Source organism: Cuculus canorus, chromosome 20, assembly GCF_017976375.1.
Source record: "Cuculus canorus isolate bCucCan1 chromosome 20, bCucCan1.pri, whole genome shotgun sequence".
Taxonomy (NCBI): domain Eukaryota; kingdom Metazoa; phylum Chordata; class Aves; order Cuculiformes; family Cuculidae; genus Cuculus; species Cuculus canorus.
In genome coordinates, this window is record NC_071420.1 from 4,470,240 (window position 1) to 4,494,909 (window position 24,670).

General features: G+C 46.1%; 1 protein-coding gene across 4 annotated transcripts in view; it reads left to right on the forward strand.

The window, feature by feature from the left end:
• SSH2 (slingshot protein phosphatase 2) overlaps positions 1–24,670 on the forward strand; it is a 95,694-nt gene that overhangs the window by 6,065 nt on the left and 64,959 nt on the right. Inside the window, exon 2 of one of the 4 annotated variants that reach the window (XM_054085214.1) lies at positions 7,391–7,482. The exons of 2 other annotated variants lie outside the window; for them this stretch is intronic. In XM_054085214.1, the coding sequence (XP_053941189.1) occupies positions 7,471–7,482 (12 nt within the window). In that variant the 5' untranslated portion in view covers positions 7,391–7,470. Of the gene's footprint in view, positions 1–7,390; positions 7,483–19,658; positions 19,731–24,670 lie in introns of those variants that run through there. One more of the 4 variants, XM_054085211.1, reaches the window with a different exon arrangement.

Genomic DNA, 24,670 nt, shown 5'->3' on the forward strand with positions numbered 1-24,670 from the left:
TGTCCCTGCCCAAAGCAGGGGCTTGGAACTGGATGGCTTTTAAGGTCCCTTCCAACCCAAATCATTCAGTGATTCCCATGATTCTTCAAGTCTGCAGAGTACAAGGAACATTCTTTATCTTTTTTTTTAAGGGATCTAACTTTACTTTTGTGGGATAGCTCAGTAACAGCTTGGGTTTTTTTTTAATTTTAATGTTGTTTCTTCCTGAAACAGCCAGCCCTTTTATTCACGTTTCCCAGAAATGTTCCTAGTTTTTCTGAGTATTCGTATCTCAGAGCCACACTGATGATGATTAAGTTTGGTTTATGGAGTGGAGTGAAACTCGAACTGAGTGCAGTGTATGCTGACGTTGTCACTGTTGTTCCTGCGGTCCATAAATTCTCATATTTTGAAAAGGAGCTTGTAATTTGAAAACGCAAATTGCCTGTGATGCTGTAATGAGTCATTATCTGACCAGTATTGATCCTTACTGTTAAGCAATGAGAGCAGGTTGAAAAGGACAGGGTTTTGTAATATCTACGGTTATTCTGAGAGTCAGTGACACATTTACTTACATGGAGATGCTATTTTGAGTGGAGACTGCCATTCAGAAAGCAGTCGGCTGGAAGTATTTTAGTGTAAGAGGGCTGCTTTCGTGCAGGGGTAATGCCTGAGGATTTCCATTACTGGGAAAAAAATCCTGAAAGATCTATAGCTGCAAGCATTCTGTCTTGGGAAAGTGAAAAAAGAGGATAGCCTTTGGGCAGCTTAGCTCCATGTAGCTGCCCCCTGATCACAGTTGGCAGCTGAAGGTTTCATTCTTAAGTCACAACAAACCACATCCTCCCAGCCCCACGGTACAACTTCGCTCTGCTGGAGCACAAAGGCTGTTTTGCAGCCTGGCTCTCAGGAACATCTCTGCACTGGAGGCTCTTGTTGTCCTTGCAAGGTTGTGCTGGATGGGAAGACCTCAAAAATCATAGAATGGTTTGGGTTGGAAGGGACCTCAAAGCCCATCCAGTTCCACCCCCTGCCATGGGCAGGGACACCTCCCACTGGATCAGGTTGCTCAAGATGCCATCCAACCTGGCTTTGAACACCTCTAGGGATGGGGCATTGACAACTTCCCTGGGCAACCTGGGCCAGGGCCTCCCTGCCCTCATTGTGAAGAATTTCTTCCTAATGTCTAAATCTTCCCCCTTCCAATTTAAAACCATTCCCTTCATCCTATCACTACATGCCCTTGTTCATCCTGAGCTTTCCTGTAGCCCCTTTCGGTACTGGAAGTTCTCATAGCAGAGGTGTTCCAGCCCTCAGATCATCTCCATGGCCTCCTCTGGACCTGTTCCAACAGTTTTGTACCTTTCTTATGTTGGGATTCAAGAACTGGACACAGGACTCCAAGGTGGGGTTTCATGAGAGAGGAGTGGACAGGGAGAATCCCCTCCCTCTCTCTGCTGGCCACGCTTCTTTTGATGCAGCCCAGGATACAGTTGGCCTTCTGGACACTTTTACTGTTCAGCTGGTGCTGTTTGAAAGAAATGTGTGCTAAGCTGTGGTCCTCTTGGGAGTGACGCTCCCTTTGTATAAACTGGCCTTGCAACATGAGAGCAGGAGGCTTGTCAACCGTCTGCTCCATGTCTTCGAGCTGTTCAGTTCAGCCGTGGATTTAAGAGTCTCCTCTGCCCTTGATTTGCCTGAGCATCCTTTTAATTTCTTTATTTGGTAGAGAAAGCAAATCTCATCTTTTTTGTACAAAGGGGAAATCTTGGAAGCAAGAGAAGAAAAATGTATCTACTGGAAGGAGTCAGTGATTTAAAGAAGACAGACAGGGTCTCTTACCTTGTGGCTTGAAGCTGTTCCTCCAGAGCACTCTGTTTAAAGGGCTAAAAAATTATGAAGGCTTTTGTGTTCCTGAGTTGGGTCGTATAAATTGCTTAAATCATTGTTAACCGTCTGCAAAGTGCCTTGTTGCAATAGCGTAATATTGCAGCGTGTGTGTTCGTGAGTTTTTGTTAGCGTTTGGGCAGGCTTCTGTATCTGCTGTTTGGAATCTGTCAGTAGCTTTTTGCTCAAATAGAATTGCTCTGAATCTGCATCTTATCAGGGTTGCTCGTTGCAGGCTGATCTTCTCTCGGAAGGCATAAAACGTTGCTATAGGATGAGTCACACAGTTAAACAGCTTGTTGCTTCCATGGTGAGACGCGCCCTCGCTGTGTATGCCAGCAATCATGAAACTCCCGGCAAATACCCTGTGACGTGAACCTCTTATGGCCTTGATAAACGAAACACCTGTGTCACTGGCTGAAATGCATTTTGCTTGTAGCTGCTCGCTGCTTTTGGGTACGCTTGTCCTCCTTCCCAGGAACTTCTCAACCGAGGCTTCATGGAAAAAAATGAAGTTACTGTGTCTACGTGGGCTGTTTCAAGGTGAAATTAGTGAGGAAATTAAGGCTGCAGAGTGAACTTACTGTATGGAGTGATCAAAGACATTACAATGTTTAATCTGACCTATTTTGAAATAGGTGCTAAACTCATACCAGGGCTCAGAACGTGTCTTTGATGCTTGAGTTTTCCAGTGTTCTGCAAGTAGAACAGTGTAGGACATCTCTGGGAAGTAAATTCCAGGGTTGTTGTATCAGGATTTGTGCAGGTCTGGGAGTCATGATGCCAGGCTGCTTGTAACACAGCTTACTCCCTGCCCCACACCCCAGTGAGATGAGCCCCAAACAAGTCTGAGACGAGATAAAGCAGGATCTGAAAGGCAGGAGACCCTCACTGGACTCCTGGGTACCGTGAGTCCATCAAGTCCTGTATTTCCTCTGGTTAGGAGGCTGTAGCACACTCGCTGCAGCAGCTGGTAGGTGATGCTCTCCTTGGAAGACAACCTGCCGGCTTCTTCTGTTAGTGTGCCTGTAACTGGCTTCGCTATTGTGTGAGTGATGATGCCCTAAAGGGAATTTGGAGCAGGATCGGAATCCGAGAGTTTGTTTTCTGTCTTAGAACAGATGAGAAGTGATTGGAAGTTGTTGGGGAAGAACGGCACTTGTAAGGGTTTTGTTGGAGGATACTGCTTTCATTTGTTTGGTCGCAAAGCCTCCTCAGCAGAAAGTTGTAAGCAGCTGAGGCAGGCACGTTTGTCTCCGACTTTTAACTGGATTCACTATTTGAGAAGTGGATTTTAATGTGGAAAGCACGTCCTGTCACAGCGGACTCTTACTGTTCTGTTACTCTTGCTGGCTGCTACCATGTCCCTTCTGTTTTGATGTACAGAAGTATCACATTTAAAATTGCAGCAAGAACTTTTAAGACTTGTTTGGCTGGCTTGGTTTAGCTCTGGCAGCTGACATCTGAGAAACGCCTATATTAGGGTTCTTCAGAAAAAAACACTTCAGTCTTTTCATCTCTATACCTTTTAGTGTGATGATGAGATGGAGGGATAGGGCGTATGCCTCGCATGTATGAAGTGCTTTGCTTTCCAGAGGAGAGCTGTGGTAGATAGAGGTAGTCTGAGTTTCTGCATGATGCAGGACCAACCCTTTGACTTAATCCATCTGAAGCTGGAGTTTCCCACAAATCTCTAAAGCTGCTGAATGCTAAGGAGTTCCGAGGGCCACGTTCCAGGCATTTAAAAACAGAAGCCCCTAATCTTCACTTGCATGTGGAAAACCTGTGGGCTGCTGTCCTTCTGTCTGAAAAACATTTGCAAGGTCTGGCTCAGCCAGGAAAGGGCCAGTCCTTAGGAAACTGTAATTAAAACCCCAGAACTTCTGTCTGCGAATGCCGCTGTGTGGGAGCAGAGGGGCAGCGGTTGTCTGTGAGCTGGCCGGCTGCTTGTACAGAGGCAGGTATCCTTTTGAGTCTGCTGTTTCTGTGCAGCAGTCCCAAGCTCTGGAGCATCTCCCGTAGGAAATAGGTTGTCACACTGAAAATGTAGCTGTGGCACAAGCAGGAGAGTGACTCAGCTCTCTGACCTACAGACGGGAGCTAAACCTGGTTGCAAGAGGAAATGCTAGGTGATGAGATAAAGGTGTTTCTGGAATAAGAATTGATTCTTTTTTGTTGTTCTTTGTTTTTGTTGTTGCCTTTTTGTTTCTCTTTTTCCTTTCTACAGCCCTCCTCAATACTTAAAAATAGTTTAAGGACCAATAGCTCTGTGCATGTTCTTTGGATGGTGCTGTAAGCACTGCATTTAAATACAGTGCTTCAAAATGTGGTATTTAATGGTTAACCAGCTGCCATATTGTGTTGTCTTCGTGGGTGAGGTGTAAGCCTTGAAATGACAGACACCTTTGCCTTTGACAAAGACTTAATTTACTTTCTAAACAACTGTTTTTCTTACGGAAACTGTGAGTTTCATTATGTCAGGTAGGAGCTTGTGACCTCAAAAAGTGAAGTGAAACAGGATAACCTAGAGTATTTTGTTCCTTTTGGCCTTTCTTCCTTCTTGGTGGTATTTTGGTTGTGCAGCAGTTAATTGAACTTGGAAGCCTGAATTTCAGCCCTTAAATGACTCTCCAGACAACTGCCGCTCCTGTAGTGTGGGTCGAGGCTCATATTGCATGAACTTGTTAGTACAGTAGCACATGGAAATCAAATTTTAATGTGTTATCTCTCACTTTTTGTGCCAACTTGCCACTGCGTCGCTCAGCTCTTTGCTGTGTGGTGGCTGGGGTGACCGCCTCAAGAATGAGCTGGGAGTGAATTGTCCTCTGTGCAGCTTCTGCTCTGCTGCTGAATCTTAAATAAAAGAGATTGTCAGGGCAAAGCAGTATGAACAGAGAATATTTTCAGATGCCTTCTCAAAAGTTGGGGATAGTTATATAAACTTTACAACAAGGGAGGCATTATCAGTTGGCATATATGGTGTGGCTGGGATAGTTTGCATAGTCGCGGTGGGTGAAATTAGTATTTTTCACATATACTTTACAGATCCCTGGTCTCAACTTGTGCTTCGTGCTGCAAAGATAACAACTGTGCCACAGGCTTCTGCAATCCACACTTCTGGTCTTTGAAGTGGAATTTTTCTTTTTTACACATATACCATAAACTCCTCTTGTCTGGAGGAAGCTGTGTTTAACTTAGATCTCTTCATGTGGACTGTAGATGACTGAGACAGCTATTCTGGGAGAGTTTCTATCTGGCTCTCTTGTGAGTGAGGAAGTTCAGACTTGACTCTGCCTTGAGGAGGAAGGAATAGTTGTGTATCTTTTCCGTATCTGTGGAGAAGATGGTGTGAGCTAGGATAAATTTTTAAACATGAATAATTGCTTACGTCTTGATTGTAAACTTGAGATGTGCCGAAATAATTAGGCCGCCCCAACAAAAACAACAAACCCAAATCTGAACAAATACCCCCCAAAAAACCACCAAAACAAAACTCAAACCAAAACTGCTGAGCTTGTTTAAAGTTTAAACTTGCAAGTTTGGTTTGAGGACAGATGAGCAGAGAATGCCTCGAGCCAAATTGTTTACGTGCAGCGATAGCTCGAGGTGAGAAACAACCTGTATTTGTCAGATTTCATTTGCTGTGATGTAGGACATCCTGGACACGCTTCACTGTTTCTGAATTTCACTTTGATGGTGAAGATTTCGTAGCACACACTGTAGGAAATAACAAAGAATCCTGAAGCGGTTGACAGATACCAACAGGGTGTTAGCGAAGAAACTTTTCTGGGGGCAGAGACTGGGAAGCAATTTGCCAGCTGACTTCGGATAGCAGTCAGTGTTGCCGGCACGTAGCGTGGCTCTTGGCTGGGTTTCTGTGCCTCGGTGTGATGTGGAAGTGTGCTGAGTAAAAGGTGAGAACTTCCTGCTGCGACAAGGAACGCTCGGCTCTTCCAGCAGGTGCAGCCCTTAGCAGGCCTGAAGACGTAACAGAAGCGTTGGCTGCCACGGACTTTCAGTGTTGCCAGTCTCAAACTGAGCAGCTTACTCACGAAGGAGCCGTGGAACCGGCCTGAGCTTGGCCTGAACTAGGAGGCAGAGCTTTGCTGTCTGCTTTGCGCTGCTCCGATAAGGGAATTGTGGGGGGAAGCTGTGTTCAAGACTCTCTAATCCATGATAGTGGCTCTGACTGAAATGGAATAATCTTTATCTTAAAGGGTGCTCTAAACCACTACAGCTTTATAAATATTAATTTTGTTCTTTTGTTTCCTAATAGAAGGCTTTTATTCCTGAAATCACTATTTATTTATTAACCTGACAAACTAATAGCGAGCTCTCTTCTTTCAGTGGATGCATGTGCCATATCACAATTCTGCTTGTGACTGTAATAAGAACTTCATTCATCTGCTTTAGAATGTCATTGATAACAACCTGGCAGGGGCCCAGCTTGGAACAAGTTAACTACAAAAGGCTGCATTGTGAACCTTTCTGAGAGTACATGCTACATTAAGTCTAAAATTAAAAAAAGAGAGAGAGAGAGAAATGTGCCACCTGGTCCAGGCTGCGTCCAAGTGCCACATAGCTCCAAACCTGAAAAATGGAGCTCTGTATAGAGGAGTTCTGGCTGAAAATGGGATAGTTTGGAAGTTGGGGTGTATTCTGCTCACTTTAAAATCTTTGAGATGCGCTGAACTTATACACCTCAACCTAAAATGAGAGGGAATGGACCACAAGCAGCTAAATAAAAACTTGAACGTGAAGTATTTTATTTCCTTTAGTGTCTTCTTTCTTTAACTGAGTGCCCAGGATGAAAGCTACATGCTGACAATAAGTCTTAAGCCTCTGGGGGCTAACTACTGGTAATAGTGCGAGGTAGCTTCTCTTCATTATAACAACCTTCCCTGACCCCTGCTCAGTCTGTGCACGAAACAGATTTATCAGCCTGGTGATTCCCACATTGCACACAGGGTGTCTGCCACGTGCTGAAGTTCAGGTGCGTGGTCCTTCTGCCAGCTCCTCTGCAGGTACCCAAGCTGCTCACTGTTCTGGCCATCCTTTACATGGGGCTTCACATTCTTGGCAGTTTAGGGCTTCTTGCTTTTGACTCTCCTGTTCTCAAAACCATTATAAATGAACCTGGATGAGGGCGAAGGAAGTTGCCCTTGGAATAGATGCAGAGCTTGTGAAGTTCTTGGAGAGAAGCTCCCAAGGAAGCTTTAAAGGGGCCCTGCCCTGTGCTACTCGAGGGGCAACTGAATTAGTTTCTCGCTGAACGTTTAACAGTTGAGCAGAACATGAAGCTTTAAGGCATCTTCATCCAAGGTCTTCTGGGAACAATGTAAGCATACAGTAAGTTCTTAGCGTTGTTCACATCCTGCGCTCTGGCGGTGTGAAAAGTTCAAGCAGCTGATGAAGGGCTTTCTCAGAACTGATGAGGTCCAGTCCAATTGCAAAAAAAAAACAAAACAACTGCAGTTTCACGCTGCTTCACTTCTGTGGTTTTTTGTTTTGTCTCTTTCTGAAGTTTAGTGTATGGACAGCGCCACGGGTTAGGGAACGCTTCAGCTTCAGAGCCTTTTCGTATGTAACCTTCCACTGAAGTCGATGGGCGTGGAGGTAAGCAGTGCCGAGTGCTTTCTGACACCACCACCACCACCACCCACTCCACAGCCTGGTGCACACGACACCCTTTGTATTTGAGCATTGTTTTTCTCCAAAAAAAGTCGCATGCAGTTGCACATTGAAGACACTGCTTATTTGTGTAATGCAAAAACCTGTTCCTTCTTGTTGGTACGCAGTGCCAGCAGCGAGTATCAAAGTGCGGGAGGCTTCACAGATGCTGCATGAGCACTTGCCACGGAACTTCAGTGACATCTCTGTATTGCGTCAAAACAAAATGTGACTTCACAGCTGGTCTGTGAGTGAATGGGATTTGAATGTAGGATTGAATGTTACTGCCTGAAGCCTTTGCGCTACTGATACTCAACACCTTTTGCTTTGCAATTGTTTGTCTGTTTATTCTTACAGCCAATTAGTTTAGTCTCTTAATGGTTGATCATTTTATCATGAGCCAGTTAGAATCAGTGAGAGTTTTCTATTCCCGTGTCCTTCTGTTGAGTTCCTTTTCTGCTGAAACACAACTTTCTCTCTTGAAACAACTTAGTTGCTGCACTCTTCAGTTTTCCTTCCAGTGGCTTAAGGCAGACGGAAGGGAACTGTCTGAAAGGGCCTGATATTCTCACAGAGATATTGACAGCTGAGTCTGCTGACTAAATTGTTATGATAAAACACAAATTCATTAGTTGATGCTGTTGAAATCTGCTGACTTTTCTGTACTCCTAACAGAAGGCTTTAAAATATCCAGCTGCAGACTGATCCTCTCCAAGCATGTGACACTGACATCAGTCCTAGAAGTGAGGCATTGAACTGCCTCCAAAAATGAGCTCACTGGGTGATAGTCAATGCACCAATTTAGCAAAATATTAGCTAATTTGATTACATGGTCACCTGTACATATTGTGTGAAAGATGGGAATTCATTCCAATTTTAGCTGCTGCTATTCCAATAATCAATGTTATAATCCTCAGATCCTTTTGATAGGATGCTCTGCTCCCACTGTATGTTGAGCTGAGCTTAGCAGAGCCCACCTCTGCCACTGATTTGCTCCAAGACTTGCCAGTTTCTTTGCTTTTCTTCTCCCCACACCCCTTTCACTAAGTTATAGGGAGTAAGAGCTTAGGAATCCTATTAAGATGGCCCTCTAATAAAACTTGCTTCATTTTCTCATGGCTCTCTTGACTTGTTTAAATGGCTGCATAAAAACACAGCTGTGTCCTTTCCCAGAGTCTGAGTAGTGGTTCATCTTCAGCCTGACCTGCCATCCGGACTGACTGGTCATGACTGAAGTAAAACCAAACCCCGGCAGATGCACCTTCGAGGCTGGCTGCTGGGCGCGTTGGCTCCCTCCCCTCCTGTAGCTCAAGGCCAGCAATCACTGTACGATTCCTCTCACAAGCCTGCGCAGAAAGTGTGCGTTCAGGCAGCGCATCGGAATGACGGTGACCCCAAATAATCATACTCGCCTGTTATTTTTGTAGACTTGGAAGGAATTCTGTATTTACCTGTATTTACAGGAGTACTCATGAGGTACTGGTGTCTGAGCATCTCAACATATACGTGATTATTTATTTATTTGAAGCATAGGCTTCAAATTTATTTATTTGAAGCATAGGCATAGAGAAACAGTATGTTACAAGAAGAGGTCATGGGGATTTGTGCAGAAACATTATTGTCTCCCTTCTCCTGCCAGTATTTTCTGCCTGTTATTGCACATTACAAGATTGTTTGCTTTGGATGCTGTTTCCTGCTGAATAGAAGTCTTTTTTGGGCTGGCCATGATGTTGCTCTTTTCTTTCAAGAAACAGTGCTGCTAACTTAAGGCAGAGGAGGATGCTGTGTCTTACAGGGCTGTAGCAATACTGCCTGAATTGTGATCGGTAATGCAACTGGGGAATTACAATGTGAAAAACAGAGTGGTAAAACTGCTGATGATGTATACAGAAAGTTGAGATGATGAGAAGCTCTTAAGCCCTTTGTGTAGAGCGAGAGAAGAAGCTAGGTTTGAAGAGCAAGCAGCAGAAAATTAGATAGGAAGCACTCTGTTCCTGCAAGAATAAATGATCCCTTAGAGTAGCCGAGGAGGCTGGTTGATGTAAACTCTGCACAGTGTTCAGTGGAGAGTGTGCGCTCATGTCCCAGGTGATGCTGCTTCTTCCAATTTCTTGTTTACCAGAAGTTGGCACGTTTTCAGAATGAGCTTCTGAAACCTTGTTGGGGAGGAGGGTTGGGGTGACAAAATGCTTATTTGCATCCTGAAATTTAGAGACAGCAGTAGCTGTTCAGGTTGGCTAAATGGCTGCTGCAGGGTTGTGGTGAGCAGTGAGGTCGTGGGGCAGGACTTTGCAGTCCCTGCTGTGCCTCGACCCACATGTTCAGCAGCACCGTCCTTCAGAGGCTGCAAAATGATGAAATACGCTTCCCCTTCCCCCAATAAAATGCCTGTGACACACGTGGCTGTTCTTTTAATTCCTATTTGACAGTAGTTGTGCAGAATACAAGGAGGGCACGGAAACAGAGAACTGAGCCCCAGATCAGGGCAGGAGGAGGTGGGGAGAGGGGGCAAGGGAGGAAAACAGCTTCGCCTGCGTGTTTTGATACTGAAGTGCTCTTTGCAGTGATTTGAGAAGGGGGTGGGGAGAGAACCAGATGCTCTTAGGAAGTTCATACCATTGTTAATAATGTAATTCACAGATGGTGGTGGAGGCCTTGAAGAGGCTTTCATGCAGTACTTATGCTCTGTAATAGACAGATCGTCACATAAGGGCTCACAAATAGAGATGGCTTAATCCCAAGGATGAGTCTACAGTGATCTGTTTGATAGTGGCCTCGTGGATCACTGGAACCTTTTTAAGCCCTTAAGAGTCTTCAGGATCCCAGAACGTTGAGCACTAGGCTAGGATTGGACAAATTCCTCGTTAAATTATCAGGATAAAATGTTAGTGTGGCTTTGAGACTTTTCTCATGAAAGGGGATCTTCTGAAATAAAAAGCAAATTCATTTGTCCTGGTTCAGAAATCAGTACAGACAGAGGTCTGAAAATCAGTCTGTACGGTGCCATCTTAATAAGAGGCAGTTCTGCTTTTATTTCCAATTTTCTAGTTGGAACTGGAAGCAAACCTGCGTGTATTTGCTTCTGAAGAGCTGTTGGTTCTTTACTGCTGAGGAGCAGGGTTGCGAGTTCCTTGCGTGTCCTCTTGCTTTTTGAACGAGAAGTCACTCTTGCCAGTAAGCCTTAGAACAAACGAACAGTCTGCTGGCTTTCAGACATGTCTTTGAGAATCAGAAAAGCTTTACCTCAAGTCCATGCAATTCAACTCAAATATTTGTATGTTTGCAAGAGGCTTATTGATAAGGTCTTCACTGGCTGCTGATCAGTTTTTCATTGGCTGTGAGCTGTGTAACCAGAAGTATATATTGGGCACTTTGAAACAATGCTAGCTTAGATGTTTCATGTTAGCTTAGATATGTAGCACTAGAAATCAGAAGTTTCAGACAGCGTGAGAAGAGATCTTTGCTTTGTTGTTTGCTGCTGTCTTTTCAAGAGTAGCTTCTCCTTTCCTAAGAGATGTTTCCATGATGTTTTTTTTGTTATTCTTCTTCACTTCTTCAACTTTGTGTTTAGTAAATTGGCTTCTTGTGCTGTTTGTCATGTGATGGTTCATGAGCCCTGAAGAATGTGCTCCTGTGATTCCAGCCATGAATTTGCCCGTATGGATGCAGGCTGTATCGCGTTCCTGTTGGTCTTGCATTTTGAGCTAAGTAGCAAAGGGGTGAGAGTGGAAAAAGGAGGGGTTGTGGCAGGGCTAAGCTACCAGAAATTCTCAGACGACTTAATTTGTCACCTTGTTCATTGCTTAAAAATAATCCAGGATTTTCTGCCTCTTTCATGTTTTCACAGAAATGTTTTCTGCATTAGAAGCTGGGGCTTTTTTGCTTACTATGCTCTTTAAATAACAGGGGAAAACAACATGCTTTGGTACAAGAAATATCTTGAAGTCTTGGAGGAAGAGACTTCTTTATTTTAAACCTTGGTGAAGGGTGTGAGCTTTAACCAAAGTAGTTGGAAATTATCTACTCTGTTCCACATTTTAGCATACATCAGCTGTGACACCTGTAAAGCAATCTCTTTATTGCTGCAGTAAAATGAATAAAGTTGAAATGACCATATCTGTGCCAAGAGTTTGCTGTTTCTCCACAACAGCCTAAGTTTCTGAGCACTAAAAGTGCTGTTAAGAGCACCTGTGTACAGCTCCTCGTCCCGCTGCCAGTGAGTGATGTCTGCATCCATTCTCCCTCTGCGCAGTGCAGCTGGGCTCTCCCAAGGCTGAGTGCTGACATGGTCGCACTTCGTATTACATCAGTGGATGGGGAGCAGCCCTGAGGAGAAGGACTTGGGGTGCTGGTGGATAAGAAGCTCAACATGAGCCGGCAATGTGTGTTCACAGCCCAGAAAGCCAACCCTAACCTGGGCTGCATCCAGAGCAGTGGAACCAGCAGGGTGAGAGAGGGGATTCTGCCCCTCTACTCTGCTCTCCACCCCCCCTGGAGCCCTGTGTCCAGTTCTGGAGTCCTCAGCACAGGAAGGACATGGAGCTATTGGAGTGAGTCCAGCGGAGACCGCTGAGCAACTGCTGTTTGGTATGAATCTGTGTTCTTAACTCTTGGAGATCAAGGATTTGCAGGAGACAGGGCTGTCACCAGAAGTCGCTCACTGCCCTGAAGTCTCTGCGTGTGGATGCCCTGGCAGTGAAGTGCCCATCTTTTTTTTCCAGCAGACAGGCTGTGCTCTGGAGGTCGCACACCGTTAGACTGATTTCTACTTTTTATGTCTGCATGGGCCTGACGCATATGTTTAGATTTGAATCCAACATCGAAGTAACATTGGTTTAACACAATCGGTTTTGTATCACCTTTTTTCTCCTCCAAGTTGGGTTTTATTTTCAGCTCTGACTCTAGTGCTTGTTGCTTCATAATATGGGCTTTTTACTTGCTCTTCATATTGTTTTTAAAAAAGTAAGGAAAAGGAAAAAGCAACCCACGCACAAAACTCTGTTTTTCTTAGCTCATCCAGTATTTCCACTTGGCTGAGAAGATGTGGCTTTGTGAGCCGAGGGAATCCTCATTTGGCAGGGCACCCGAGCTTTCTTCCAGAGCATTAGAAGGATCTACAGCTTAAGTTCATCGGAGGGCTGACCTGCTCTGGTTTTAATGAGATTTATTATACGTGTACCTTTTGGATTTTACAGCCTTGATCTTCAAAACAATCTGTATAAACCTGTTAATAAGAGCAAAACTGTTGACAGAAACTTGACTCTTCATACTGAATCTACCTTGTATTGAGATTATTGATTTTTGAAATTAAAATAATATTCCTTGTGCCTTTGCTGTGCAACTTCTCTGTCGTTTGGCTGAGTGCTTGTGTTCATGCTTCTCTTCTTGGCTCCCCTAAGCCTCCCTCTCAGCAAATGTTATCAAACCCTGATTTTGCAGCTCAGGCTTGGAGAAGGTGGAAGAAACAAACTTGGATGTTACAGATGATGGGTGCTTGTGTGTGAATTTTCTGGATAAAGCTGTAATCCCAGTAGACTCACAGAATGGTTTGGGTTGGAATGAACCTCAAAGCCCATCCAGTTCCAACCCCTGCCATCGGCAGGGACACTTCCCACTGCATCAGATTGGTCAAAGCCCCACCCAACCTGGCCTTGAACGTCTCCAGGGATGGGGCAGCCACCCTGGGCTGGGCCTCCCCACCCTCACAGGAGAATATTTCTTCCTAAGGTCATCTCATCTAAATCTCCCCTCTTTCAGCTTAAAACTATTCCCCTCATCCTCTCCCTGCGCTCCTTGATAAAGACCTCCTCCCACGGAGGAGAGATTGTGAGGTGTGTGTCTTAGCCAAATGCAACTGTATGTTCTCCCTAGAACTGCCTCTGGCTTTCATAAAGCTTGACATCATTTAATAATTTGAATTTTATTTGCTTAAAACCCCTGAGAGTTCTCAATTTGCTCCAAAGAAGTTCCTGTGAACATTCAGGGTGTCAAATAACTGTAGGACTCCAAGGCTTTGAAGGGGATCCAGAGTGGGATGGATGTGCGCTGGTTATCACTGAGTGAAGGCCGCACTGGAGAGCAGAAAAACTGGGGTCTGTCTCCTCCAGAGCTGCAGGACGCATGAGATGCTGCAGTCATCTGGCTTAACTTCATTCAGTTTGGTGACTTCTATAGCTACGTTACCCCTCTGTAGAAGACACAGACTGACCGAGTGGAGTGGCCAGCAGACACAGTCGTGACTTGTTCCATCAAGATTTGGCAAATCTAATGACTACGTGATCTCTGGAACTGTGAAGAAAAATGTGGTTGTCAATAACGGAATTCCTGAGTGTTCTTCTGTTTGTGCCGGGCGTTGGTACCCACAGCCCTGGAGCCCGCGGAGGTCAGTGCATCGCTGGGTGGAACGCCTTTCCTTTTTTTCACAAGTACCTATTAATGGAAGCCGAGTGCATAATGTAATCTTAAAATAGCTACTCCATGAATGCAGAAACATTCCACTTCTGACTAATCGCCCATTCAGAACGAGCCTTTAAATATGCACCAGAGACTGAGCGGCGGCTTTCCATATCTGCGTGAATGGAGTTGGAAATGTATTGCCGCACAGAGCCATGCAGGCATCTGGCTCCTTGTTTTGTCTTCTTACACCGAGATAAGCAGGTGTGAGGTAACTGCTTCTACCCAGGCTACAGAACGGGTGCTCTCTTTGGTTAGACGAGCAAGCCGATGAGTTTGTTTGTCCTCGTTGCCCCCAGGACTGAGGGTCTGGGAAGGACTAGGCTGATAAACGCTCCTGAAAACCAGATTTCTGCTTCTCTTAGTTGTGAATGACGAGGAACACAAAGAGCTTATGGTCTGAGTCCTGGCTCTAGTGCATAGCCTGAAGAGCTTGGCAAACAGCAGGGAGCCCGTGTGCGGTGTTTTCTCTCTGACAGACGGCTCCACAGCACTGTGCGCCGCTCCAGAGCCTCTGGCCCTGCTTCACAATGAGAGTAAGACATGCAGACAAGCAGGGGGCTGCGAGGGCAGGATCCGTGTGCTCTCTGGGTCATTGACCCAAAGCATGGCCCGGCTTAAGGATTTCTCTTGGAACTGCTTCTGCACGCCAAGGGGATGGTGCCAGGCTACACAGGGCTCCCCGCAGGGGACAAATGCCATTGGAAGTGAGTACGGCCGCAGCTATTGGAAAGGGATATGCTTTCATACAGCCTCTTGTTCTTCCTTTCTCTGTGCTGTAGCAGAGAATGGGCAAGACTTCTCAGGATTCCTTCACATCTTCACTGGAGGTGTTTGGGGGTTTTTTTTGGAGCAGGGGGTGGATATACATCTTCCCTGGATTGGGGCGTTGATGCTTCATGCGTGAAGAGGTGGTCCTCGTGGTCTGCCGCTGTGCATTGCCCTGTTTCTCCAGGCAGGCTGAGCACCGAGGACTGGCTGCTGCGTCTGTGCTGCCTTCGCTCGTGGTCGTGGGTATCGGTGCTCTGGTCACTCAGGCAAAATCTGAAGAAGTGGTTTTCTTGTGCTAATGAGTGTTGCTTTTCCAAATACCGGGTGGGCTCCATGGCTGTGATTGTACAGCCACTATGGAGCTGACCTCAAAGGCAATTGTATTCCCCAAAACGGGGATTTTCACATCAAGGCTAACACTGGTTTAAGGCTGCTTTATCTTAGCGTAGCATAAACCTGTTTCTGGTTATCTTAAGGCAGAAAGCAACTGTGGATTTGGATTGGACTGGATGATGGATTCCTGCTGATTTAACCAAGCCATAAGGACTGCCTTTTGCCCTTACCCAGCTAATCTTAATTTCCTTTCTTGGCACAGGCTGTAAGTACTTACTCTGCACCATCTCTTGCAGCAGGACAAACTTCTGGAAAGCGCTGTACACTGAGCATTGGCTTCTGCTGCTCGGCTCTTCAGGTGGTTATTTATGCAAGGCACCAGCCAAAGGGAAGGGAGAGTTTTAACTGGATTAACCTCAAGAAGAGAGTGTGGGGATTTAGAGATTAAGGAACCAAAGGCAGCCAGCAATCACTGACTTTAAAACCAGCGGCAGGAGAGCCCGTCTCTATAGATAAGAGTCCTTCCTCACCTGCATAACGTCAGCCTTTGTCTTCAAGGTATTACGGATGATGGTCTGAGGGAGGCAGGGTATGTGCAGTGTGTTTTTTTCTGAAAACTCGTGTTTTGATAGGAGACTGTTCATAATTGGCACCTCTTTAAGAAAAAATAGCGAAGCACTGAGTGATCAGACAAGATCTCAAACGTGGCACTGGGAAGGTGTGTTGGTGGCTCACTCCGATTTAAAGCAAACATCTGGTTTCAGTGGACTTGTGGCTCTTCTAGTTGCACACACTCCCCTTTTACACCTTCTACCCTTGCCCTGAAGTGTTTCTCTTGTCCTATGTATTTTTTCCACTGATGCTGTTATGCATCCCCTGCAGGGAAAATCCTAGTAGATTATGGGATTGATGGAAAGATTGGGAGGCGCCGCAGAGATCAACAAAAACCTGTTCCTAGGAAGGCACGAGTTTCATCCTTGTGTCTCTAATGGCCAGGCTGCCGAAGGAGGAACAGATGGTCCAAAGGAGGCTGGGATTATGGAGACAAGTACTGCAAGACCTCAAATCTGATGCATCTACTGAACTTCTAGGGATCAGACAAAGCCATTCTGGTGCCGATGGGCCTCCTTTGCCTTTGGCACAGTGCTTCTGCCCTGTTAAATACTGTCCTGGACATTGGGCTTCTGCATGAGCTATTCCTGCGCTGAGGAGGAGCCAGGTGGCATGGAGAGAGTGAGGGCAAGCGCACGGAAGCATGTTCCTGACAGGTCGAGGGGCAGTTGCATCCCGAGAGGAGAAAACAACAAAACATAACACTGCATTCTGATTCAGCACAGCTTTTCTCCTCTTCCTGATGACTTCTTTCCTCTCCTGGGAGACTGGGAGAAGGGGTGGTGGCTGCAGTCGCCCCTGGCTTTTGACACAGCCTGGCCTTTATTGCAGTATAATGTTTTGCAAAGGCTTAAATGTCAGGAGTGCTGGTCCCGGCTGCCCCTGCTGCTGCCCGTGCTCTCTGGAGAGAGACCTGAAACGGCATCGCTGTTCGGGACTGAGCAGTGAGTAAATGCACAAAGGCAGAATCCATCCTGGCCCAGGAGAAGCTGTGCTGGACTCACTTTTGCAAGAGGCTAATTAAGATCTGGTTTTCTTGTATTTAACTTCCAGGCTTTGGAGAGTGTTGCAGTAAACAGGACACTGATTCAATAATGGATGGAGGGTGCTAGATGACTACAGTCCCAGAATTAATAGCTTGCCAGCATTTCCTTTTTTCCTTTTCCCTCCTCCCACAGCAATTTGGACAGATACCCAAATAAACAATAACAAATAGATTTTTGGAGGAGCTGGCTGGGAGGATTAAAAAAAGTCAAGGGGAACTCGTTATGCAACTTCATTCTGCTCATATTTGACTTGTCCAGAAAACCCTGTTCTACTCCTCAGCTTCATTTTCCTTTCTCTTTTTCTTTTTTTTTTTTTTCCTTCAGCCTCTGTTGGAGAATTTGTCATTATACTTGCCGACTGCTTTTTGGGTTTTTGATCCCCTGGAAACTGCTTAGACCCTGGTATCTCCAATTGGCTGTAGATGTGCAGTGCTGAGAGAGTGTAGGCAGAACTCTGCTGTGGAGAAACAGCGTGCGAGAGCCTATAAACCAGCTTGTGTCAGGCAATGAAGTGGCTCTGCATGTTGGCTTAAGCTCCGACAGCATGAGGCTGATAGTTGGGAGGATTTTTTAAGCAGTGAGTGGTTCTGGGTGGTTTCTAGCTGCTGGGTTCCAGATCTGTTAGTGGTGGTCCCCTGCCAGCAGTGGCGCAACCAGGAGGCTGTTCTGCATCCTGGGGATGAGGGATGTGAACACGGAGTACTCTTTGTACCTTGTGATTCTCTCTGCAGCGTTTTGCCAGGGAATATCTTCAGGTGTTCCTTTCCTTCTGCTCTGCAAAGGCTCTGCTTTGTGCCCTGCCCGTACAGAAAGCTGTCCCAGCAATTCCTTATGAAGTTTTGCCTAAATACTTGGCTTTTTTTCCCTGCCCAAACAGAGGCTAGAGCTGAAGAGACTTTCCTGCCAGTTCCTCTTCTGATATAGCCTGAACTCCTGCTGTTAAACCTCTACCAGCTGCTCCTGTTCTAGATCTGTCACTGCAATAGAGCAGAGGCTCCCGGCTGCGCTCTTCCTTGCGTCGGGGGTTACACAAAAGCAGCCTGCGAGTGCCAGCACAGATGCTGCTGCAGCCAGATGCGATTTACGATGTAGTTGCTTGGATACCCCTCTTTTTTTTGTTTTTGTTTTCACTAGGTAACAATTTGCAACTTGTATTTGCACCATTGAACGCAGAGACAGGTTAAGCGGTGTTAAGAATTTGAAATATTAATGATTTTCCCTCCGTAGACATTGAGGATCGTGGAATTTGAAAAGATTGAGTGTTGCTCTGCTCCAAATTCATAGAATCATGGAATGGTTTGTGTTGGAAGGGACCTCAGGGCCCATCTGGTTCCAACTCCCCTGCCGTTTGCAGGGACACCTCCCACCGGATCAGGGGCTCCAAACCCCATCCAACCTGGCCTTGAACCCCTACAGGGATGGGGCAGCCGCCACTGCTCTGGGCAACCTGGGCCAGGACTTCCTCATCATGAAAAATTTCTTCCTCATATCTAATCTAAATCTTCCCCCTTCCAATTTAAAGCCATTCCCCCTCATCCTGTCACTCCAGGCCCTTGTCAAAAGCCCCTCCCCAGCTTTCCTGGAGCCCCTTTCAGTCCTGGAAGCTGCTCTAAGGTCTCCCCAGAGCCTTCTCTTCTCTAGGCTGAGCAACCCCAACTCCCTCAGCCTGTCCTCCCTATTTCTTTTATTTCACCTTCTTAAATGTTAAATAACTTCCCACTTGAGAATTTTTTTCATCCAGAAAATCATCTCTTAATTATCGATGCAGTAGGCCAAGGCCCCTAAGCATCCTGACTGCTGATGCTTATAGCTCAGGTAGGTCATGAAGATCCCAGTGCTGCTCCGAATCCATCCCCTGTGTCGTACACTTGTTATGTCAAGGGGAGATTTGACGGGAGCTTAAAGGGATTGGATCTCGGAGGAGCTGAGTGGGTGAGAGTCTCTTCTAGCATTCTGGAAGGGGAAAGGATGCTTGTATGTTACAGCCAGCCACTCGGCTTTAAGAGCTTACGGCTGAGCCGGCACGAGGTGGAAATGCAACTGCAATGTGTCTCATAGGTCACTTTGTGTGCCTTCCTCTGTGGAGTGTATGGCAAGCTGTCGACATAAAAAGCTTGTGCCTGGTTATGCTGCTGCTGACCAGGAATTGGACTTCTAACAAGAGAGCTGTGCTGGCGCAGCTTCATTCTGTGGATGCAGCTACAACATCAGTAGGAGTGTTATCCAAATATGCTCTATTCTTGTCCCATTATGGGAATAATGCGTTTAATCTGTGTTGCAGGTGAATCAGCATTGCTTTAGTGACTCTACTGCACGATTTGGGAAAAGAGAGAGCTCTGGAGCTGTAACTTGAACTGAGCCTGCCCAGAGCCCTGCAATAACTCCTGAGTTTTAATGAGGATAACTGTTGCAGGGATAGCAGGGAGGCTGCTGTGAGCGTGCACCAAGGTAAACTGGATGCTAACAGGAAGGTGCCTGATTGTGAGACAAAGAGCTGTCCCTTTGCAGTGAACCTCCCTTCCTTCCCCCCCCCCCCTCCTAAAATAGCTCTTTGGCATCAGGAGTGAAACCCAGCTATTTCCCTCTTTTAAAAGCACATGTGATGTTTGTTGAGTTCCACGGGTAACGCACTGCCTGCCTTTAGCCAGGAGCTGGGGTTGTGCATCTGCTGTGTCTGGTTTATGTCTTTAGTCTTTATAATGCGTAATAGTATCGCTCACGAATGATAAAAGATTATCAGCTGCAGTTGCAGGTCTCCGGCTTCTCTGCGTGTGGCTCATTCGCCAGTTTGCCTTTCAAGCTCTTTCAGCCTTGCTTAGTTCTAGCTGTCTTTCTTTTATGCAGCCCTTCAGGAGATTCTTCTCTCCCAGCTAGATCAAGCCCAGCTTCTCAGGTGAAGATGTCAGCCCTCTGGGTGAGGAGATGCACGTGGCCATGCTGCCTCGGAAAGCTCTGGAGTGCATGGAAAGGTTGAGCAAGGTCTGTGTTTGTAACAGGCGGTGGCTGGAGAGGGGTCTGAGGTGTGAGTGTCCATCCTTCCTAATGGCATAGGGACAATTCCAGGCGTGTAAATGTGTCACCCTGCATGAACGGATAATGAACGGCTGCTCATTGTGGGAACCTGTGGAGCTGGAGTTTCATTTTAATCACAGGCCCTTTGTTGCATAGGGGCCCTGCCCTGAGATTCACCAGTGTACACGTGCGTATCTGACTTGCTCTGAGTCAGACCGTACCCTGGACATCAGCAACAGCTCCCAGTAATAAACTGGGATTACAGTGCCTGTGTTTATACAGCAAGCGAGTTTTCCTAAACTTGTCCCATTGCTGTCAGCGTGTGTTATTATTGTGGGAAAACAAATGGTTCTAGGTTTCATGATTTCCAGCGGATAGCTTCCTTAGTTTTGCCTAAAAGGAGACTGAGCAGGTATCTTGAAGATTCTGGAAGGCTGTAAATCTAGCAAAGCATCGTAACTACGTTAAATATCTGCCTTTCCTGACATTTTTGTGCAACGTCAAAAGGCGTTCTAAAAGCTAGAGGGAAAGTCTGTTCAGGAAGACAAGAGATTTTGTTTCTTGCTGTCTGCGAGTGCCTGGAGATGGTGACAGCCAACCTGCTACTGCACAGTTTTAGGGAGAAGTTATGTACAATACTCCTTCGATGAAGGGATATTTAATGTGAATATGTGTCTGCAATGTTTGTATTCTTTTTTTCCCTTGGGTGCGTCCATGTGGTTAAGGCAAAAGCTGTTGTACTCGCCATCAGGCAAGCTTGTTTCGCTGTAGGAATTCAATTGACAGTAATCTCCCTTTTAATCTGTTCTGGTGGGGTAGTGCAGCAGGCTGTGTCACACTGTATTTCTCATCTTGACACTCGTTGTACCAGTTGCAGGCTTCTAATTTTTGTCTTCAAGTGTTTGAGTCTTATTTGTGCAGTTTTTAGCGAGGCCTCACCTAAACAAGGTTTGCATAAATCTTTTGGCTCCAGCAGGAAGATGAAAGCTTTGATAAGGAACTTGTTTTTTTCTCTCTCTGGAGCAGGAGTGCAATGTCTTTGACCTAAATATACCAATTACTGACACAGCAAAGTGATACAGAAAACAATCTGGAAGGAATGCCAGCCTCTGAATGAACACTTGGCTGCAGAAAGCTGCTGTGGAACATCAAACACAGGAACAATGTGAGAGGGAAAACCATTCAAAGCATTTCACTCAAATCGGGATGGGCGAGAGAGGCATGGCTGGAGAAAGCAACATGTTTATCCTTTATCCCTATGGCTTTGGAAAGGGAAAAGCACTATGCAAAACCCAGCGTGGTTTTCCCCCTGCCCCTTTGTGGCCTGGTTTGATCAGCTTTGCTTCTTGAAGAACTTTTATGGCAAACTTAAAGGCTTCCTAGGAGCAGCCTCTACTTTTAAAAACTGGTTGATGGCAAATGTAAGTATTTCAAAAAGGGGCTTTGAGCTTGCTCTCTAGAGCATGCTAGGTGACTTTATTAATTAGTTTCATAATTTTAATAATGTTTAGGTTAACTATCTTCAGGGATTTTGAAGTGAACTGGTTTTCAGTTCAGCTTTGGGACCTATCCTCTATAGACGTGAATACTTGCACGAATACTTGCACGTCGCTACCAAGGAGATGGTTTCCACAATATACTGAAGAAATCGGTTCCCACAAACTGCTGAGGGTTTCTAGTTGTCTGTCTTCTCTGTATTGCTGCTGTGAGACTTGCAAACTCTGGCTGCCTATTTTTTTGGTGGTCAAATCACTCTTTCTGGTACCAAACCACTACTCGACGCAGCCAGGCTGGAAATGGTACCTGTTACAGCTCCGCACCGTGCTCTGGTCCTGGAAGCTCCAGCTAGTGTATTTGTGTGCCGTCTTGGGCTTCTTGCAAGCAAAAAAGGGAACCTTTTATCAGCCTGGGGTTTCGAGTCAGCTCTTGTTTCACTTTATCAGCCAACGTTGTTGCTGGCACTTCAGCCTTACTGCAAATGTAGTGGGGGGGAGCTTTTTGCTAACAGTTTATTGAAGAGATTGATAGAATACAACTCAGACTGCTGTGAAAGTCTGCTACAGAAACATGGAATAGATACTTGGCAATCTGACTGCAACATTTGTCTTGCTTTGTTCCAGCAGATGATTTGAGATTATTGATAGGACCAGCCTTGTGCATGTGTGCATGTGATGCTGTTCAACAGGCATCTGCCAAATAGTTCCTCTTGGAAGGCTTTGAACTTCAGTTCTATGTGATGTCCATGCACAGATGCTGGTCCATTGGACTTCAAGAGCCTCTACTCAATTGCTTCTTTGGGCATGTAATGCCTGTCCTGTGGAGATGTCAGATACCCCAGGGCATCTCTAGTGTCACCGCATGTCTGTGTCAAGACTTGAGTTGAGCCCTAAGGACTCTGAATGTGCAGTGGATGCTCTTATCTCCAGGTGGCTTGTGTTGCGTAAGAGGAAAGGCTGTGGCTGCAGCGGTGGCACCCTCTGCAATACTTGACCAGACTGGGTTATCCATGTGTTGGGTAATACCTGGGAGAGTGGATTTGGTACTGACTTGCTTCATATTTGCTGACACACAAGGAGAGCTCCAGTACGGAGGAGTTTGCGATGTTCTGAATGACTGTAGCCCAACAGAGATATGCTGGGAAATTGGTGGATGCTGTGAAGAGGAGTATTTGCATGGTTTAACAACTGGATCGGTGCCTGGACGCACAGCCTCTGATCTGACTAAAGCAGATGCCTTCTTCCCAGCAAAGGTCATGTTGGGCTCAGAGGCACTTAGTATGTGTTTGAACAACTGGGTGGGATACAGCCAAGACAGGGTAGGCAGAGAACGAGAAGATTGTTCGTTTAATTACAAGCCTTCTCTTTGTAGCACCTCCTTTGAGACCGGTCCAGAGCTGCTCACATGATGTTGGCTTGACAGTGTTTAAGTGAAAAGCCTCTCTGATGGCATGGCTACATCTGAATCTTGATGTGGGTTTGGGGGATCTATGTTAACTAATAATTATACAAGAAGCTGCCAGTTGCGCTTCACTGGGAGAGGTGAAAAGGCTCCAAGTTCTTTGTCTCATGTAGCTCCTCAGAAAGTAGCCTCTGCATTCCTGATCTTGCACAAGGTCTCTCTGCCCCTGTTAATAAGGATCTTTCTTTAAAAAAAAGAACAATATTGACTTTGAAAATTAACAGCTTCAAGAAATGAGAGAAGTTTCAGATCTGCCTCTTGGTTCTGCCTTCCTGTGAGGAATTCAGGACCACTCATCACTGCTGTTGGTTGCTCTGCAGAGGATTCCTGTAAAAGGGGAGAGTGTTTCCAACAATGGAAATAATGAAGTTGCCTATCCTGAAAGCAACACCTGGCCAACATCTAGAAAACGGAGAAAGAGAGAGAGGTGCTGTAGTATCTGAAGTGTGCACATCACGACTACGAGCAACATGTTGACTCATGGGGTGAAAACTCGAATCCCTGTCCTGTCTAAACTGTCAGCGCTCTTTTGATATTGATGGCTGTGACCACTTGCACTCCTGATAAAAACACTTCCCAGGCTTTGTCTATACAGTCAGCATAAAGTCATGTGTAGTAAGCAGTTATTAAATTGGAATCTCTTTTAAGATTTGAAGGATGTATTTTTAGGGTGTAGCCCGTGTGAAGTGTTCTCTTTGTGAAATGTGCCCTGGTTAATAGAAATGCAGTCAATGTTGGACATAGGACTGATGCCAATAATCCTACCTCTTACAGTAAAAGAACTTGCTGTGATGTTCCTAACGCTAAATACAGGCAGCCAGCTCTTGTGCCTCTACGTAAGAACACAGATTGAATCTTGTTTATCATTACATCAGTCTGCGAAAAGGAGATTTAGAAGAGCAGGATTGTTTGCGTGACATGGAGTGACTCCCATTGTGTAGAGCAGAATAGCACTCAAAAATTTCTCTCCTCTCCCTTGCCCTTTTGATGACAGATAGTTGGCAATGGATCAAAGCACAAACAGGATTAATGTTTTGCATATTCTGTCCTACATGGCCTGAAAGGAACGGAGATGGAATTTTTCATCTTTCACTTTAAACTGCATTTAATATCGTGGCCTAGTTTAGAGCTGTGCGACTCATTCCTTCCATTTCCCCCGAGGCCTCTGTTTCTGGTCAAGGAAAGCAGAGCACGGCTCCCGCTGGAGCTCATCATTGCTGCTCAGCTTCCCCCTCCTCGCAGGCTGCTGGAGAAGGCTGCTTTGAGGCTGGAGCAACCCGGCGTCAGGAGTCTCCAAGCTGCGTTTGTGGGAGCTGCCATCTCTCGCTCCTCTGTCGCTGTGGTTCCAGCACGGGTGCGCAGAGCCCAGGGCTGGGGCGAGACCCAAGGCTCTCTCTACCTCCTGTGCAAAGGCAGCTTTGAAGGCTGAGGTGGGTCACACAGGTCACACCTCCAGCGGTGAGGGTGGGTGTCCAAGGATGCTGTCACACCGTGGTCCATCTCAAGGTGCAAACTGCCTTCTTGGAGATATCCCCAGAAGGGAGCGTTTGCAGGTTTTATTCCACCTTTTGGCTGAGGAGTTGTTGCATGGGCAGCAGGACCTCCTCCTCCTCTTTGGAAATGAGCTGGAAATGGCAAGAAAATGTGAAGGGGCTTGATTTAGCGGTTGTGACAGCATCGAATGTTTCCTTCCCTGCAGCTTGTCCTTGTGGGAGCGCCGGGTGCATCTCCTCGGTCCTGCCCTCCCCTCTAGTGGGGGGACTCCTCACTGCAGCGGGGGACGGGCTTTGTGAGGCTTTGCAGTTGCAGAATGACCCAGTGACCAGAACTCAGCGCAGAGAATCTTAGGACAGGTATGGTCTACACAGGATGGAATCGCAGGGAGAAGAAATGTGAAATCATAGAAACACTGAATCATAGAACGGTTTGGGTTGGAAGGGAACTTAAAG